This window comes from Haplochromis burtoni, unplaced genomic scaffold (assembly GCF_018398535.1).
Source record: "Haplochromis burtoni strain Fernald_Lab_line unplaced genomic scaffold, NCSU_Asbu1 Contig_1903, whole genome shotgun sequence".
In the NCBI taxonomy this organism is placed as follows: domain Eukaryota; kingdom Metazoa; phylum Chordata; class Actinopteri; order Cichliformes; family Cichlidae; genus Haplochromis; species Haplochromis burtoni.
In genome coordinates, this window is record NW_024584264.1 from 44 (window position 1) to 19,681 (window position 19,638).

Sequence of the window (19,638 nt, forward strand, 5' to 3'; positions counted from 1 at the left end):
TATGGAGAACATGACAAAGAACAGAGGGCACACATGAAGGATAACGAGGAGATGGGTAACAGGTGTGAACACAGCTGGGACTAATCAGTCATGGCCAGACACAGAGGAAGGAAAACTGGTTACACTTTTTGTTTTCTTTTATTTTTCAATACCAAACTGTCATAATACACATAGGTACATATAGAAATAATCTTTTTCTTTTTTATAGCATATAAAAAAAAACATAAATGGGATGAGTACCTGAATACCCCCACTCCCTCCCAATAATGTAAAAATGAATATGTTACAGAGGAAATGAATTAACCCATACAAAATATACAAAAAAAGCAAGAACAAGAAATCAACAATAAGATAGTAGTGCGTATCCTTATAGTTTAATATTAACATTAATAAATATTGATAAATATTAACAGTAGTAACAATATTAATATTACTGAATCCCTGCTCAGCGGTTGAAACAAATTAATAATGCTGGAATATCTTTAAATAAAGCATTCTTATAAGGTAGAACAGCCACTGCCGGGAATAGCAGAACAATTTGTACACTGTCATATGGTGGACTACAGAGAGAGTTCTACTTTTCTAAGTATTTAAGTAATGGTTTCCAGTGAGTAAAAAAAAAAAAAAATCTATTGGATGAGCCTCTGATGGAGAATTTTATCTTCTCCAATTTTAAGATTCCTAAGATATCCTGTAACCACACTTTAATTAATGGTGGCTGAGATGATTTCCACAACAACAAAATTCTTTTTCTAGCGATGAGAGAAGCAAAGGCAATAAGGTTATTTTGAATAGTTGTAGTATGAAGGTTATTTGGTGGTTTTCCAAATATAGCGATATGTGGAGTCGGAATCAATTTTATACCCAATATATCTGAAATTATTTTGAAGAATTGATGCCAAAATTCAGACAACCTAGGGCACACCCAGGACATATGAGTAAGATTGCAAGGTATCTGTGAGCATCTGTTACATTTATCATCAAATTTATCTGGGTAAAATGTTGACAGTTTTTCTTTACAGTAGTGTAATCTGTGGAAAATTTTAAATTGTATTAATGAAAGTCTGGCACAACTACAAGACAAATTAATGGCCCCTACCGCTCCATCCCACAACAACTCAGAAAAACTCATATGGAGTTCTGACTCCCATTTCATCTTGGTACTGTTTTAAAGAGATTCACTAGGTGGAGAAGCTAGTTTTTACCCTTTAACAAGGTTTTGGCTCTGAGAACCAAGTCTATTCCACTGGAAGTTGGGATTTCTAGAAATAAGGTTGAACATTTCTTTGCAAAATTTCGCACCTGGAAGTACTGAATAAAATCGGATTTAATGAAATTAAAGCGAGTAACTAGTTCGTTAAAACTTGCAAAAACCTCATTTACGTATAGATCATCAGTACCAAGTCCTTTATGTTCTAAAACAGAGAATCTTAAATCAATCTTTGCTGGAACAAATAAGTGATTGTTGCAGATCGGGGTTGCAAGAGGGAGGGTGAGCCAACCAAAGTGTCAAATTTTTAATGTTTCAGTAACAACTGGGTTGGAAGACCGGTTTAATAGGGATGATTGTGAGGTATCACATGCTAAAGCAAGTAATGACGAGGAACAGGAGGCTGCTTCACTCTGGCACCAATTAGTATAGGGAGACGTACACCACAATAATGTATTATACGTGTTAGATGCCCAATAACACAGCTTTATTGCTGGAGGGAAATGGCGAAACAAACTGATAAGAAACTACACTGGGAAGCAATACACTAGCACACAGAGAAGCACATGGCCATGAATGAGGGAGAATGCGACACTGAACAGAGGGAGACGCGGACATAAATACACACAGATTTAACGAGGGAGGTGGGAGCACACGGGGAACACAGCTGACACAGATAATCATAACGAGACAGGGCAGGAGCAACACAACATGACACATACTGACGGGAGACTGTCAAAGTAAAACAGGAAGTACACAGAGGCGCAGACAGGAGGAGAGAGGGAGCACAGGGAGAGCACAGACATAACGGGCTGGGGAAAACGTGGAATAAAACACGAGGGGAAACGAGGGCTCACAGATACACAGAGGGGCACACAGGGGGTAAAAGTCACAAAGGGAAGTCAAATAAGGAACAAAATTCAAAAATACATGAAACTAAGAATGCTGGGCCAACATGGCCCAGGATCATGACACCTCCAGCTGATCTTTCCCCATAAAGAAGCGAGCGACTAGCCCTTGGACGTTTACCGGACCAAATAAATGATGAAATAGTGTCATTTATAGTTCTGAAATAATTAGACAGACAAATGGGCAAACTTTGAAATACATATAGATATCTAGGTAATGCATTCATTTTAACATGCATTAACGTCTAAGGTGCACCATCAACACTAAACACAAACATGAAAGCAATGTTATGTGATTTGATTATTTTCATTTTATGTGCACATAATTTCATCTGCCAAGATCTAGATCACCAGGTGGGAGAATGCCCTACAATTAAATGCTGAAAATGTCGTGATTTGGGCCATAAGGCTAAAGACTGTCATAATGAAAGTGAACGCTTCCTCTGTGGTGTGAAAGGGCACACATTCTTTAAATGCCACAAGTCCTTTGTTAACATACTGAAATCCTCCAAACAACCTCGACCCTCAGACACTTTCCTTCTTTGGAGGAACCTTCCCAACCAATGGATGCCACTGCGACTGTCCAAGAGACAGTAGATTACCCTTCTCCACCGATACCGGCCTCACAGTCACTTCTGGTTTCGTTTGGATCAGACAACCCACAAATGGATGATCAAAAAACTCAAGATGAGTTACCACTTCCCCTATCACAATCAAGTGAAAAAAAGACGAAAGTGATGAAGAGCTGGATGGTAACCTGGTCATAGAAACATCTTATGGTGAGAACAAGAGTGATAGCGATGAGGAGGAGCTTGACAGCGAGAATACATCTGATAGTAACGGAGATAACAAAGATCTTGGATCCTTCCCTCTCACAGAGGCGGCCTCTCTGGCAATTGCTGCGCTGCCTGAGGAAACGGAAGGAAAAAGGAAGACCTTCTTCAGTGGAAGTCACCCGGCCCTCGATGAGCTTCTCAACGAGAGTATGGGAGGAGGCAGGAAAAGGAGTGTTTCTGCCTCTAGCTGTGGAAGAGACAAGCAAAAGGACAATAGACCAAGTCCTCCGTAAGGTAATGGTCCTGAAATGGACTTTCTCTTAATGAGTCTATGGGTACCTTTAAAATAATAACATTTAACGTTAGGTGTCCAATCAGAAAAGAGCAGAAAAAAGGTTGATTTCTTAAAAAAGCTAGATTATGATATCTTGTGAATAAAAAAAACATCTAGAAATGAGGATGAAGAGAAGCAGATTGAGCGTAAAGTTAATACTGCGTAAGTAAAGGATGAAATATTATTTAACATACAAAAATCTATGGGATGTGGTTTAAATGGAAATAAAGATTATATGATTGGAGCTCACCAAAAGAAACGTAATAATGATTTTGTTTTCTCTATAAGAAATGTTGGAGGAAATTCCTTTCTTAATGAAGTAGATAAAAGGCGAGCTATCAGAAGGCTATGTTTGCAAATATTTTCTCCGTTATCTACAAAAACAAGTGCAGTAGAATCCTTGTTAAGTAAAATAGAGCCCCTGGACTCCATCCAATATAATTCTCTTCTAGGAAATATTACTAAAGATGAGGTAGAATGTGGTCAATCAGATAAATATGAACAAAACCACTTGTTTAGATAGGCTTCCGTCTGAATTTTTAGCCACTGTTTTTAATGAAGGCATGCTTATGGGAACATTGGGTGAATGCTTTTACAATGGAGTAATGTGTTTACGATACAAGAAAGGGTAAAGAGATTACATAAATAATTATAGACAATTAACAATAATGAATGCCGATTATAAGATATTCACTAAAATAATCATGAATCAGTTAGAGATATTAGAGAAAATTATAGAAAAATAGCAAACGTGCAATAAGAGGCCATTTGATGTGGGATAATTTATTTACATTGCATTAAATAATTTATAGTAGTAAACACAACATTTTTTTTATTTTAAGTCTTGATCAAAAGAAAGCCTTCGATTACATCTCTCACTCCTATTTGTGGGAAGTTATGAAAGCCTACAACATGCCTGAAACCTTCATCTCTATGATGGCCAGGCGGGCCGATGGCGCGAATTGGCAGCCTCGCTTCTGTCAGTCTGCCAATTCGCAGCTGTGGCTACAACTGTAGCTTGCCTCCACCAGTGTCTGAATGTGAGAGTGAATGAATAGTGGAATTGTACAGCACTTTGAAGGTCTCGAAAAGCGCTATATAAATGCAATCCATTATTATTATTATTATTATTATTATTATTATTATTATTATTATTATTATTATTATTCCTTCGTCCAGATTAAAGTAAATGGAAGACTGACCGAACCCTTTCGAGTTGAATGTGGAGTGAAACAAGGATGTCCTCTAAGTGCAGTTCTATATGTTTTAGCAATAAATCTGTTACTCAAAATAATCAATAATGATAGCTGTTTTACTAGATAAGTCCTAAATGATGCATATAAGGTGACAGCCCTTGCTTATGCGGATGATATCTCAGTAATTATTAAAGATCCAAAAGAGCTATTAATACTTAAGTTGTTAACAAAATATGAACAAGCCTCCGGTGCCAAGCTAAACCAGAAAAAGATTGGAGTGTGGTTTGGACAAAACTTAAAAGAACCTGTAATTGATTTAAAAACTAACAAAGAGATGAAGGTTTAACCCTTTAAGACCTACCATAGAACCAAGTCCGCCAGAGCTTATATTATATTTTTACATGCCGGGGTGCCATTTTTGGGAGCATTTCAAGTTGCTATACATCAATACAACAATTATAGCCCAGATTTTAATAATATGTATTCATTAAGTGCATAGTAATTACATAAATTGCAAAAAAGTGCAATAAACTACAAAAAAACTGAAAATCGTTTTTGCTTTTTTAACATATATTTCTAGTTAGAGAAATTTAAGAGGCTTATCCCTCAAAACTGTAAATACAAAAAAGTTGCACAAAATAGTTTCCTACCACAGGAAATTTATTTTGAAATATACCAATTTTTATACACTGCAGGAAAAACAAAAATAAATATTATACTGCAAATTTGCAACAAAAGCAGAATATGCATCAAAATAAACTATTTCCAGCAGTGCAATATGAGTCCTAAGCATCCTAGAAACGATACAAAAAGTCATAAAGTCAAACATAACTTTTAAAAAGACCAGTATAGGCCCTCAGGCCCTGATGGTTAAAAGAACTACATTTCCGCGAAAATGACGTCCCTTCCGGTTTCGGGCAGGTCATGGCGGACATGCAAAAGTTCGCGCTGACGTCTATTCCAATGTAGGAAGTGTTATAAACAGCTGATCGGATCGGCAAAGTGTGTTTCTGGAATATTATGTTTTTGTTGCTGCAAGTGCTTTTTATGCAGTTTTTGCAAAGCTTTATGTGGAAGGAAACTGACTTAGGACAAGCTGATGTAAGATGTAAGTACAACTCCTCCGGTTTCATATGCAAAAAAAAATTATTGCGCTAGCTTACGTGGTTGCAGAGCTACCGGGATTTAAAAATAGTTACGCAAAACAGAGCGTGCCCACTCCGACAGGCTCCTTCGGGTTAAGGTATTGGGATTATTAAAGATGATCCATGTATTTTGAATTGGAAAAAGAAAGCGAGTGAAATAGAGAATGAAGTATTTTAATGGGACAATAAAAATACAAACTATAAAGCACGTGTGAATATCGTGAAAACACATGTAGTCTCAAAGTTGCTGTTGTTACGGGCCCCAGGAATGGTGCCACAACAACAAAGGAAATCCCTGCAAATACAGGTAAGGTTCAGGAGCAATGAAGACACAGTGCACTCGTTTTGCCTCTCAGATTGCATCTCTTATTCAAGTTTCAATAAACATGAAAAACATTAACAATATCCATGTGTGAATGACTCTTTCAGTCCCAGTGTCCATATCTGTCCATTTTCCAAAGTCACAAGCAGAAGAAATAAATGGTTTCACACACACAAAGGTGGTCGCACTTTCTCCTCTCCTGCCCTTATCTTCCCATGTCCTTGTCTTGTCTTCTGTTTTTACTTACTTTTCCCTGGAACACTCTGTCTGTTCTCTAAAACCTAAAAGAGGAATTATGGATTTGATCAACTGGTCTCTGAATGCATTTGACACCCCTTCTCAACAGAAGTCTGGGCTGGGTGAGCCTGAAACTCAAGGTGAAAGAGATACAGTGGGGCAAAAAAAGTATTTAGTCAGCCACCGATTGTGCAAGTTCCCCCACCTAAAATGATGACAGAGGTCAGTAATTTGCACCAGAGGTACACTTCAACTGTGAGAGACAGAATGTGAAAAAAAATCCATGAATCCACATGGTAGGATTTGTAAAGAATTTATTCGTAAATCAGGGTGGAAAATAAGTATTTGGTCAATAACAAAAATACAACTCAATACTTTGTAACATAACCTTTGTTGGCAATAACAGAGGTCAAACGTTTACTATAGGTCTTTACCAGGTTTGCACACACAGTAGCTGGTATTTTGGCCCATTCCTCCATGCAGATCTTCTCGAGAGCAGTGATGTTTTGGGGCTGTCGCCGAGCAACACGGACTTTCAACTCCCGCCACAGATTTTCTATGGGGTTGAGGTCTGGAGACTGGCTAGGCCACTCCAGGACTTTCAAATGCTTCTTACGGAGCCACTCCTTTGTTGCCCGGGCGGTGTGTTTTGGATCATTGTCATGTTGGAAGACCCAGCCTCGTTTCATCTTCAAAGTTCTCACTGATGGAAGGAGGTTTTGGCTCAAAATCTCACGATACATGGCCCCATTCATTCTGTCCTTAACACGGATCAGTCGTCCTGTCCCCTTGGCAGAAAAACAGCCCCATAGCATGATGTTTCCACCCCCATGCTTCACAGTAGGTATGGTGTTCTTGGGATGCAACTCAGTATTCTTCTTCCTCCAAACACGACGAGTTGAGTTTATACCAAAAAGTTCTACTTTGGTTTCATCTGACCACATGACATTCTCCCAATCCTCTGCTGTATCATCCATGTGCTCTCTGGCAAACTTCAGACGGGCCTGGACATGCACTGGCTTCAGCAGCGGAACACGTCTGGCACTGCGGGATTTGATTCCCTGCCGTTGTAGTGTGTTACTGATGGTGACCTTTGTTACTTTGGTCCCAGCTCTCTGCAGGTCATTCACCAGGTCCCCCCGTGTGGTTCTGGGATCTTTGCTCACCGTTCTCATGATCATTTTGACCCCACGGGATGAGATCTTGCGTGGAGCCCCAGATCGAGGGAGATTATCAGTGGTCTTGTATGTCTTCCATTTTCTGATGATTGCTCCCACAGTTGATTTTTTCACACCAAGCTGCTTGCCTATTGTAGATTCACTCTTCCCAGTCTGGTGCAGGTCTACAATACTTTTCCTGGTGTCCTTCGAAAGCTCTTTGGTCTTGGCCATGGCGGAGTTTGGAGTCTGACTGTTTGAGGCTGTGGACAGGTGTCTTTTATACAGATGATGAGTTCAAACAGGTGCCATTCATACAGGTAACGAGTGGGGGACAGAAAAGCTTCTTACAGAAGACGTTACAGGTCTGTGAGAGCCAGAGATTTTCCTTGTTTGAGGTGACCAAATACTTATTTTCCACCCTGATTTACGAATAAATTCTTTACAAATCCTACCATGTGGATTCATGGATTTTTTTTTCACATTCTGTCTCTCACAGTTGAAGTGTACCTCTGGTGCAAATTACTGACCTCTGTCATCATTTTAAGTGGGGGAACTTGCACAATCAGTGGCTGACTAAATACTTTTTTGCCCCACTGTATCTACCTATTCGGAACCATGATAACAGGGTTCTTGCTGATCGGAGCTGGCTTGGCCCTGGCTTGTCGAAGAAGAACCGGCTGTTCAAACCCCCACAAGGCTGCCCGCTGGGATTGAAATGATGGGACGAGGCGTGAGTTTCTCAAAATGGGCTTATTGAGTGCAGCACGGAGAAGATCTTGGAGAACGCACGGCTGCCGTGAATACTCAGAACAAGACCTCTGAGTGAAAAACTGGATTACATCTGGAGGGGCTAGCTCGAATAACACCTTTGAGCGCAAATTCGATCACATCTTGGGGAAGTGCGCTGTGGTCGTGAGTTCTCAGAACCTGCTCTTTGAGCAAAAAGAATGACAACATCACGGAACGTAAGTTTGGATAACATCATAGAAAGCTCACGGCTCTCCAACGGGAGATTGAGAGACCAGTGTTGGACTGTTAGAACAGCTTTGAAATTCATATGAGTTGTTCGCACTAAAGTAAAAACCATCATCACTTCACGCGAAGACCCCTTCGGCACCAGCTGCGGCCTCAAGGCTGGAGCTGAACAAAACACCCTGATAACGACTGTGTTTAGAAGGTTCCCCCCATTCCATGCAAGGCCACCTGGGTTGGCTGGAAGACTGTTTACTTAGCCTGGCAGGGCGAAGGACACGGTCTCAGCTGAACTCCGGACACACACACACACACGCGCGCGCGCGCGCCTTCGACGCTTGTGCCCTACCGGGGAAGATGGCAGTCGACTGGACCAGCGCAGACATACTGCAGGACCGGATGTGCTGTCTACACCGGCTCTCTCTTACCCTTTACCCGCCCCTGTTGCTTGTCTTGTGTTGTGTTTCTATGGTGTATTGATAGTCATGTGCTTTTGTGCTGAGGTGTTTTTTTTTCTGTTATCAAACTGTTCTCCCACTAGGAGCCCAGTCTGAGTGGACTTTTTCTCCTCTTCTTACCTCATGTTATGTATTTTCGTTGTTTTTTTCCACCTATCAGCCTACCTTTCTGACATGTCTCCCCAATGTGATGTTTGTGTAAAGTTGGTCAGAAGGTTCCTTTGTAAGTGTGCATGCGCCATTAGCGTGCTGCCTGCTGTAACCCTAATTTCCTTCGGGATAAAGTATTCTGATTCAGATACACTTTCCACTATTTTACACGTGCTTCATGTGATCGTGCAGTGAAAGCAAAACAAAAGTACACACATGTTCTTGCTTAAGCAAGTGAAAGTCACTGTAATCTACAGTGAATTTACAGCAATATTCAACTGTATTTAAAGCAAACCACACTCTTATCTGGTTGAAATTAAAGTGGACAACTGTACCGGTTCTGAATACTGAAATTGAGCAAAAATAAACACATCACTTATAGCACACTGAAGATGAAACTCGCTTCCGTATAACATGGGCAACTTCCTTCTATTTCACGTCATTAACACTCATATATTAAACAGCTTTATACTTTCCAAACCTCAATAATACTCAAGCAATAAAAACATCCCTGAATCAAAAACTTTATATAAAATTGTAAAGTGTGCGGGAGTGTCAACCTCCATAATGAAAATAAATGAAATCTATATGCATGACCTTCCTGCGCTACCACCCACAATACCAAAACATTACCGTGACGTTTCAGTTAGCGGCCTGTGCAACCTGGCTCACACTGATGCGGGTCCACGCACAGCTGCTCATAAGTGTTACAGATACTGTTATAAGTCTTTACAACTTAGCATGGAGATGAAACATTGTTATGTAACAGACAGTGGTAGTACTTTTTTTACAAAGTACTAACCTGCAAATTCAGGAGCAATGAAGACACAGTGCACTCAGTTTGCCTCTCAGATTGCATCTGATTAGTGGGCGGAAGTCCATCCCCCTAAAGCAACTGGGGTGCAACTGCCTTGAAATAATAGTTCCACCTGAGGTGTTGCTCCATTTTTCTGTCCTTCTGCACAGTCCATGTGACAAAATAATATACTGCCTGAATTGGTCATGTTACCAAAGTCATTTTGAATATTCATAGTCACAGAAAATAACAAATAAACAAATTAAATAAATTAAATTAGATGATTAACACAAAAGTGTTCACACATTTTGGGTGTGCCACACTATTCCTAACTACTGTCTTTCCCCCTCCTCAGAAAACTGTTATTAAATTAATGAAATTATGTACTAAATTGATTTGGGGGACAAACCGCAAAGTAACTCAGAGGAAATTAATGTACAAAGGAAAAGAAAATAGAGGTTTAAGAGTGCCAGATCTGGGTATCCTTTTAAAGATTCCCTTTTTGAAAAATGTATATACCATATTAGAGCGCAGCACCCACTGGATCCAAGGGAGGGAAAAAATGAAAGGGAGAGCCCGAACGGGAGTGGCATACTTTAAACGTGTTTGGGGATTTGGTAGATAAGTGGAAATTTGGTGGTTTAAATCTTTTACGATTAAATTCAAAACAAATGTATAATGAAATCAATCTGAAAAAAAAAACAAAAAAAAAACAAAACAAAAAAAAACGAAGGTATGATACAATATAATTTTGCTGAAAAAGAATAAAATCAGAAAATAGTTCATATCTGAGAAAATGAGAGATACAGTGTGGCTTATCTTTGTCGGACGTCTCCCATTAAGAGCTGTGGTCCTGTGGAGTTGTTTCGTTACTACAAAGAAATGCACTATGGAGAATTGTGATGAGGTCAAAACTCTTGATCATCTATTGATATCATTTTACAGGATGGTTGAAATAAGACAGAAGATGGATAAACTCTGTTTTGATATTGAAAACAAAACAAAAGCAGTAAGATATGGTTTGTTTAAAGAAAAGATGAGTGAAAATAAAAGAAGATTGTTTTGGTTGGTAATGTACATTATAAATTTATACATATGGAAAACAAGGGCTAAAGGGGTTATAGAACAAAAAATGATAGGTAGTTCCGTAGTATGTAAAAACATTGTAACTGAGCTGAGGAGGAGGAGAACTAGATATGAATCTATGTAACGACTTGCTGTGGGTTTTTTTTATCTTTGTAAAATGTAAAACATAAGGTGAATATTTTCTGCATGGTGTCTATATTATGTGTATTTGTAATTTTGATATTTACATTAAATATTTAAAAAAAACAAACCAAAAAAAAAAACCCTAAACTAATACACACGAAGAGACACTGGGAAACACACAGCATGAGGGACAATGCAACACTGACACAGAGAAAAAGGGCTTAAAAACACTGGGGATTAACGAGGGGAATGAGACACAGGAGGAGAATACAGCTGGGAGAAGTCAGACATGACAGACCAAAGGGAAGCAAAACTAGAAACACTGACATGAGACACAGACTTTCAAAGTAAAACAGGAAACACACTGACTGAACTCTAGACATGTAAACTTCACAGAGAGTGGGGAGACAGAACATAGAGACCTGAAATGTAGGACAGAAGGGAACAGAGTTAACACCAGGAAACCAAATAACAAAAACTAAGAATTATAACTCGGAAGGTACTATAGAACTAGGGAGCTAGCAATACTAGGACAGAAACCAAAGCACAGTCATAATCCATGATAAAATCAAATGTAAAGTACACAACTCAAAACACTGGGTCACCGACCTAGGACAGTGACAAAACCTTTATTATCCCACGGATGAGAAATTTCGGTATTACAGAGCTCTTACAGCAAGGGAAAATAAAATATAAAAGGAAGACACAAGGTGGTCCTATAAACATTTAATTTCTTTATTTATTTCACACATGGTTCAACAGTGTTTCGTTTCCTACATACAGAACCTCCTTCCCATTAATATAACACTGCACCCATGGGTGAAAAGGAGCAGGAAGAAGACTAAATTCTTGTTAGCACCTGCCCCCTATCTGCAATCAAATTATTCTTACAAGAGGGCGCCAATAACACAATACAAACAAACTTTGTAACTTAAGAGGCAATGTACTACTTCTTGCCTTGCACATGAATAATAATGTCTGTAAGTTCACCAAGTCTTCGAATTTCAACAATTTCGATTTTATAAACAGATAATTTGTATATTCTCTATATTTAACATTATGAACCATTTGTACCACTTTCTTCTGTAACAAGTATAAAGGATTTCTATAAGTCACATATGTATCCCCCCACACCTCAGCACAATAACTGAGATAGGGGAAAAATATTGAGAAATATAAAATATGCATTGCCCTATAATGTAGTATATCTCTGACATTATCCAGAATATAAATATTTTTAACCATCTTTTTTCTAACATGTTCAATATGAGATTTCCATTTTAATTTATCATCCAATACTATCCCCAAAAAACGGAGTTCAGTAACTCTCTCAATTAGAACTCAGAATCAGAACAGAATTACTTCATCCTCTTTTACCTGATTTCCAAAAATCATAAATTTAGTTTTTGTCAAGTTCAAAGATAATTTGTTTACATCAAACCATTTTTTTTTAGTTTTTCCATTTCAGAAACCATTAATTCAGCCAATTCTTTCAATTTATCCCCAGCACAATAAAAAACTTGTATCATCTGCAAACAAAATGAGATTTTACATTTTGGACACATCGCAAATATCATTTATATATAAATTAAAAAGTTTTGGTCCCAAAACAGACCCTTGAGGAACCCCACATTCAACTTTCAGTCTTTCAGAGGAATTGTCTAAATAATGCACATACTGGGACCTATATTTTAGATAACTACTTAACCAGTTTAATGGAATTCCTCTCACCCCATAAGTATTAACCTCCTAGGACCTGCCGTCCACATATGAGGACATCACATTTTGGGTTATGTAGACCAAAATAACTACAATCTACAAGGGCCTGAAATCCACTTACGGGGACATTATACTGCTACTGTTTTATCGAAATTTTCAATGAATATCCTCATATGTGGCTCTCATTTTTTTAGAAACAAAAATCTGGTAAAAAAAAAAAAAAAAATCTGGTAATTCTTGTTTTTACATTCATCAGGTCCCAATCAGCCCAAATATCAAAGAGGAATTAAAAATGCATACCGTGGAAGAGTTTGTGTCTTAGGATGTTAAGCTTTGAAATCAAAATAGAATGTTGGAGCGTATCAAATTATTTTTTTAATTCAATAAATACCCCTATTGTATATTTATTATTGTCTGTTGCACATAAAATATCGTCAATAGTAGTCATCAATGCTAATGCCGTTGATCTATTTTTCCAAAATCCATATTGATTTTCACTTAGTAATTGATGTTTTTCAATAAAGCTATCAAGTCTTTCCACAAAAAGTTTTTCAAGTACTTTAGAAAACTGTGACAGAAGTGACACTGGCCTATAATTATTAAAACTATGTTTATCTCCCTTTTTATACAGAGGTATCACTTTCGCCACTTTCATTCTGTCAGGAAATACACCAGTATGGAATGAAAGATTGAAAATATGACAAAGTGAAGTAATTATACAGTCCAAAGTCTTTTTAACTATAACCATATCTAAACCATCGCAATCAGTAGATGTCTTATTTTTAGTCTTGTTTAAAATTGCTGCAATTTCTTTTTCAGTGATATCAGTTAAAAATATAGATTTAATTACTCTGCTTTCACCTTTCCAATGATCCTTTTGTTCTAACTTATCATGTTTTCTGATTAGATTCGCCAAATTAGGGCCAATATTTACAAAAAAGGAATTTAATTCATGTACCACTTCATTCATGTCCTTTATAATCTTATTTTCCTTATAAAAATACTTACGCACATCTAAGGAAACATTCTTATTGTCTAATATCTCTCTGAAAATACTCCAAATACCCTTTATATTATATTTCTTTTCTTGAAATAGTTTGTTATAGTATTCTTTCTTGGCCTTCCTCAATATTAATACTAGCCTATTTTTATAGACTTTATATTTCATTTCCAATTTCACGTCCTGGAGCACTTCCGTTTGCGTTTGCTTCTTTATGTGAATAATCCTCTACTAAATATCCCACACATTTTATCAGTATTAAATTCTTTCTGATATTTATCGGGATATAAGCTTAACATCTCCAAAAGCGAATACTTTCCAGTTAATCAAATGGCTGCAGACATACCTACATCAACTATACCCTTTCAAATTGCTAATTCGGGGTTTAATTATCTCAGAATTGCAATTTCACGATCTCTGAGATTAATACGGGAACAGAATATCACTTTACTTACAATGAAAGTTAAGTCTGATCTTCAAAGATGGAACTACCTACCGCTGTCTTTAGCTGGTAGGATTCAAATGATTAAGTGAATGTAAATGCAAAGCCTGTATGCTTATATTTAAATGTTAATATTTATTCTGATTCACTTCCCTTTCAAATAATTATTGTTGATAATTTTGTTTTTTAAGACGATTTTTTTCTTTTTTCTCATTCACACTCATCATCACACTGCCTGCATCCTCGAATGTTTAAGCTACAGACCACAAAATATGAGGACCACATTTACTGTTACACATTGGCTCTAATTAATAATTTGCTAATGAGTTGTTAGAGTTAAGTGTTTATGCACTGTGTCTTATTGGCCCTTTTAGATTTATGTGATCTGACGCTGGATCCAAACACAGCACACAGGAACCTCAAACTGTCTGACGACAAGAAGGAGGTGACACACGTGAAAGAAGACCAGCTGTATCCTCATCATGATCATAGGTTTGATCCGTGGCCTCAGCTGCTGTGTACCAACAGTCTAAGTGGTCGCTGTTACTGGGAGGTTGAGTGGAGTGGAGAGGTTCATGTTGCTGTAGCTTATGGAGGAATCAGAAGGAGAGGAGAAGAGGATGAAAGCAGGTTTGGAAGGACTTACCAATCCTGGAGTCTCTACTGTCGTGATAATACAGGTCACTATGGAAATCATGATTACATTGGAAGAGCCATCCCTCTTCTCCCTTCAGCTCTCTCTCACAAAGTAGCAGTGTATGTGGACTGCTCTGCAGGAACTGTGTCCTTTTACAGCGTCTCCTCTGATAAACTGATCCACCTGCACACCTTCAACACCACCTTCACTGAACCTGTATATGCCGGGTTTAGAGTGAAGCCTGACTCTAGTATCCACCTCTGTGCTGACTCAGAATAATGAACTTACTGTGGTGTTTCATACTTTTTCGCACTTAACTATTGTAAATGTTAAATCTATCAGGCAAATTGTCTCATACATTGTGCATATATTAGTTTGATTTGCAGTCCAGAGTTGTTGATGGTACTCCTTAAAAATGTCTTTTATCTCTTATTGTTTCGGTGCCTTTTTTAAGAGCAGTTATCAGTTTCTACTAATATGTTACATTTTAAATACCCACAGGACTAGCTGCAGGCTTTAAATATTTTGGGTGTGGGCTTCTTTAATTTTTTACATTGCATAACTATACATTTGTTTTTCTCTCTCTTGTTATGCAAATTCAGTAACAATTCAGTACAAGTAATTCCTGGAAAAAGGCAATATAACCATCATGTGACCAGTTTTCTCAACAGTTGATCCAGATGGTTCTGGACTCATAAGTACTTTATTCATCTGTGTCTATTCAAATGTAGCTTCAAACACTTTAAGTTAACTTAAAGAAGTCCTGACGCTTTTTTTCCCAAGCTCTTTAGACTACGATGACCTGGATGACTGAAAACCTTCACAGACATATTTCTTGACTTATCAGAAACTGTTTTACAATCTCAGAGTTAGATGTTTTTTCTTTCCAAGCTCTTTAGACTACGATGACCTTCACAGACATTATGTGACTGGTTATGTTAAAAAACACAATCCTGAGTTGTAACAGAAATGTGAAGGTGAAGAAGAAAAAAAAATAGATGTAAACAGTGTTTTTTTTTCCCTTGTTGACTTGTTGCATATGAAACAAACACTGAGACAGTGTCAGTGCATAAGGTGTTTACTTCTCCCATGTGCAAACAAACATGTGTTTAATTAACTTTAAACCTTTGTTGTTTAAATATTCTCCAATTGAATTTAAAAACAGCTGTTTTTTAAATAAATAAAAAAAAGGTCTGTTACTGTGTTGCACTGTTTATATAAAACAATAAAATGAAACTGTTTATATCAGGATAAACTGTACACTGTGTTCAGAGGAGGAACAGAGGAAAAAAACAGACAGCAAGATGGTGTTTTTAAAGTGTCTTTGTAAACATTTATACAACAAGTGTATTTATAGCATACAGGTATGCTGCAAGTATGAAACATTACATTATAAATTTTCTGTACAGTATATTAGAGTCGAGACCGGTCTTACTTTTACGTGGTCTTGGTCTTGTCTTGGTCTTGGATCCCTCGGTCTTGTCTTGGTCTCGCTGTCTCGGTCTTGCTTTCTCAGATCGACATAGTGGTCGGGAGATTTGGAGTCAACAGTATCCATGACACACAACGTAACGTTCGATAACGTGTCATCCGCAAAATCTTCAGCTCTAACGATGTGTTCACACCGAACGCGATAGACGCGACCAAAATGCACCAGATACCCCTAACTTGACGTGTGCACATTCGCACCTCGACGCGTGTCCAACGCGAATCATTTGCGCATCAAAATATTCAATTTTGACGCGCGTGAACTGGAAATGTGGGAGGAAGTAGTGCCAGACGGTATGTTTGCAAGATGGCAGCTATCGAGCTAGCGTTTGAAGAGAGAGTCTCCCTTCTCTATTTACTGTGGAGAGCAGAGCAGCGGCGTAAAGGACATCCTCGCCGTACCTGGGTCCATCAGGTCCTCCAGAGCGTGAGCAGTTTGGTGAGTTTCACCACTTGCTCCAGGAGCTGCGCCTGGATGACGGCCGATTCCAGCGCTACCACTCGTCTGTTCCTCGGCCAGTTTGAGGACCTGCTGTCCCGCGTGGTCCAGATCGCCCGCCTAGACACCAACTACAGGCGCTCAATCCCACCTGCAGAGCGCCTGTCCGTCTGCCTGAGGTTAGTAAAAGTATTTAATACGGTAGTCCTTTATTGATACCTGTGCTAATAATATGCTAAACCATCCATTTATACACTGCTAACATGGATGTGCTATGCAAAGTGATGTGAAATTGGTGTCATGACCTGTGTAGTATGTTAACACTATTGGAAGTAAAAATAACTTGAACTCCAATTTTGAAAACACAACTTTCTTTTTTTTTTAATTTTATAAAGCTCTGACTTGTATTATGAGTCTGTGGTCTGGGAGAGAGTCCTGTAACTCTCTGTCTGCAAAATACAGTATAATGACCAATGTTGGGCAATTAATTAATAGTTACTTCTTCAAAAAAGTTACTGAGTTTTGCAAACAACAAGTTTTTTGCAGCTGTTTATAAAAATGCAGCCAAGGCATTTTTTAAATAAACATTTCAAACTATTTACAGAACAAATTTGATGCCACACAAATTATTTGTGCCACTCCAAAACAACACACTAACTTTAGACTCCAAACACGCTAAACGTCGCAAATCTCTCATATCTCAAAACACCGCTGTCACTTCTAAAACCTCCCCCCTTCCGAAACAACTAAATGCCATGTTGCCATATCATTTTTTTGATTGGTCGACATAGTACATTTTTCCAACAATAAGAAAGGGTGGGGTTATTTTTGGTTTTGGTTTTGCAGGCGGAGAGAGAGCTTTCCTTATAAAACGCAGTTTTTACCGTTTCTTCCTGCAGTAAATATAAATACAATCAATGGCAGTATTCAGGAAAACAAAGAAACAAACATTGCATATATATATTTTTTTTTATCATAACTCTGGTTTCACGTGCCTATCAACACAATTTAAAAACTGTTATAAAGTCCACACATCAAGTGTACTTGACTCTGCTGTATGCTGTGTAAATGTGACTTTTGAGCTGGGTGAAATCCGTGAAGCAGAAATAATATTTTATTTTAACATTGCATTGCTAATCATCGGTTGTGGCCAATCAAATTGTATGGTCCGACTATAAATAGTAGCTGCTATTTTGATTCATTCATATTTATTTATTTATATTTATTTTTGGTTGATTAAGGCTGTTCGTACTACTGGTATGTTTGTGGAGTCGGATTAACCACAGAGGACGTATTTGATTTCCCGTTTCGGGTCTATTAATAAGTTGTGTTTTTACTCTGAAGGCCTAAAGTAGAGGTGACTGGGTGCCCTGGTGGTGGGATATTCCGTGGTTCGTGATTATTTATGCATTCGCCCACTGGTAATCCAGGCTCTGAATCAGTTAACAGTACACGTGCAAATACATGATTGCATCTTCTGATGTCTGTTTTAAATAGCTGTCAATAAATTCGTTATTTTACTCCCAATCACGGCTCTGGCTCAAGTGTTACAAACCTTAGAAACTATGTAAATGAACAGGAAGGCACTAACTATAGTTATATAGTTCATTTGCATAGTACATAGTATCTATAGATACTGTCTGTGTGAAACTCCCAGGTTGGCGTAGTCGGGTTTCCCCTGTGACTGTAAAGCTTTAAGCTCCCGATCGCCACAACACCATATTTGTGTTTGCAGAATCTGATGGATTCTGGTCAGCTGTACATAGATAAACCTGACAATATACAGTAAACCCGAGTCTTAAAAAAACGGAATTAACTGAATTTGAATAAATAATAAACAAATTTATTCACCTGTGTTTGAGCCTCAGGCATGGCACCATGCCCCTCCCATGTTTTAAATGTACGTTAGAATAGCATCGTCTTGATGCATTCTCAATCATCCAGGAAAGTAAATCTCCAAAAGTTGATTCTGTTCATCTGGACGTAGCGTTTTGTGGGAGAAACGTTTCGTCACTCATCCAAGTGACTTTATCAGTCTCAGCTAACTGCAGGTTTCCAATCTTATAAACAGTACATTTGCATAATGACTGAAACCAGCCCACTGAAGGAACAATGGGCTGGGAGGTCAGTTCCTTAATCATAATTATGCAAATTCTCATGACCATTGATCAACACCACTGACCAAAACCCACTGATCAAAGACCACTGATCAGTGCATGCATCAACACAATAAGTGAGCGGGAGGAGTGAGGCGTGGGGTCTTCACACACCCCCGTTCTCTGTTCGCCATCTGGGGCAGGGGTTTGGTCGCTGTCTGGGCTAGTGGGCTGACAAGACTGACACACTTTGTACAGTTACATCATAGTCATTGGTTACAACACATAGCAAGGGCGTAGATTTGGTTTTGGCATTGGTGGGGACGGATGATTCAACCACTGAACCCTGCCCTGTTCCTTTTTTCCTTTTTGTCGCTTCTTGAGAAAAAAAAAAAAAGGAGAAATATACTTGCCTACATATGCTATTCTTCATGCTTTTAAATCATTTAAAATTACAGTTCATAGTTTTATATGTGAATTATATAATGTTAATTACTATTAAACAAATGACTGACTACATAGCAGCCTAACAATTGTCATGATAATAAATACTAGTTAATCTATAGCACCAAATCATCAGTCAGTCACCTGTGACCTCGCCTCTTCACCTCTGTCCGAGCTACAACATGGCAGAGCTGCCTCTGTCACCTGATGAATAACAGTGAGCCATTCCACATACATGCAGTCACACATGTGCTTCAAATACAGTCATGAACCACCAAGTCATCATCCAACTTCACCTGTGATTCTTGTATCACCATTACTCCACCACTACACCATTATTAAAACAATTTGTGCAAAGTGCACTCCAAGGTGGAATATTTGCAAAATCATGACTACCTCATGATATTTTGTCTCAAAAATGAACCCTATGAATATGTCAGTACCATTAGGATGAAATTATTGTGTCACCAACATTTTAACGTTAGACACATACTTTTAAC

At 38.2% G+C, this 19,638-nt stretch overlaps 1 protein-coding gene across 1 annotated transcript; it reads left to right on the forward strand.

Annotated features, from left to right (window-relative positions):
- Window positions 1–436: 436 nt before the first annotated feature.
- On the forward strand, window positions 437–15,058 carry LOC121813553 (stonustoxin subunit alpha-like). Its single transcript, XM_042217392.1, has 2 exons — window positions 437–3,183; window positions 14,409–15,058. Exons 1-2 carry the CDS (start codon window positions 2,895–2,897, stop codon window positions 14,948–14,950), a joined length of 831 nt encoding a protein of 276 aa, XP_042073326.1. The 5' UTR covers window positions 437–2,894; the 3' UTR covers window positions 14,951–15,058.
- The last annotated feature ends 4,580 nt before the right edge of the window (window positions 15,059–19,638 follow it).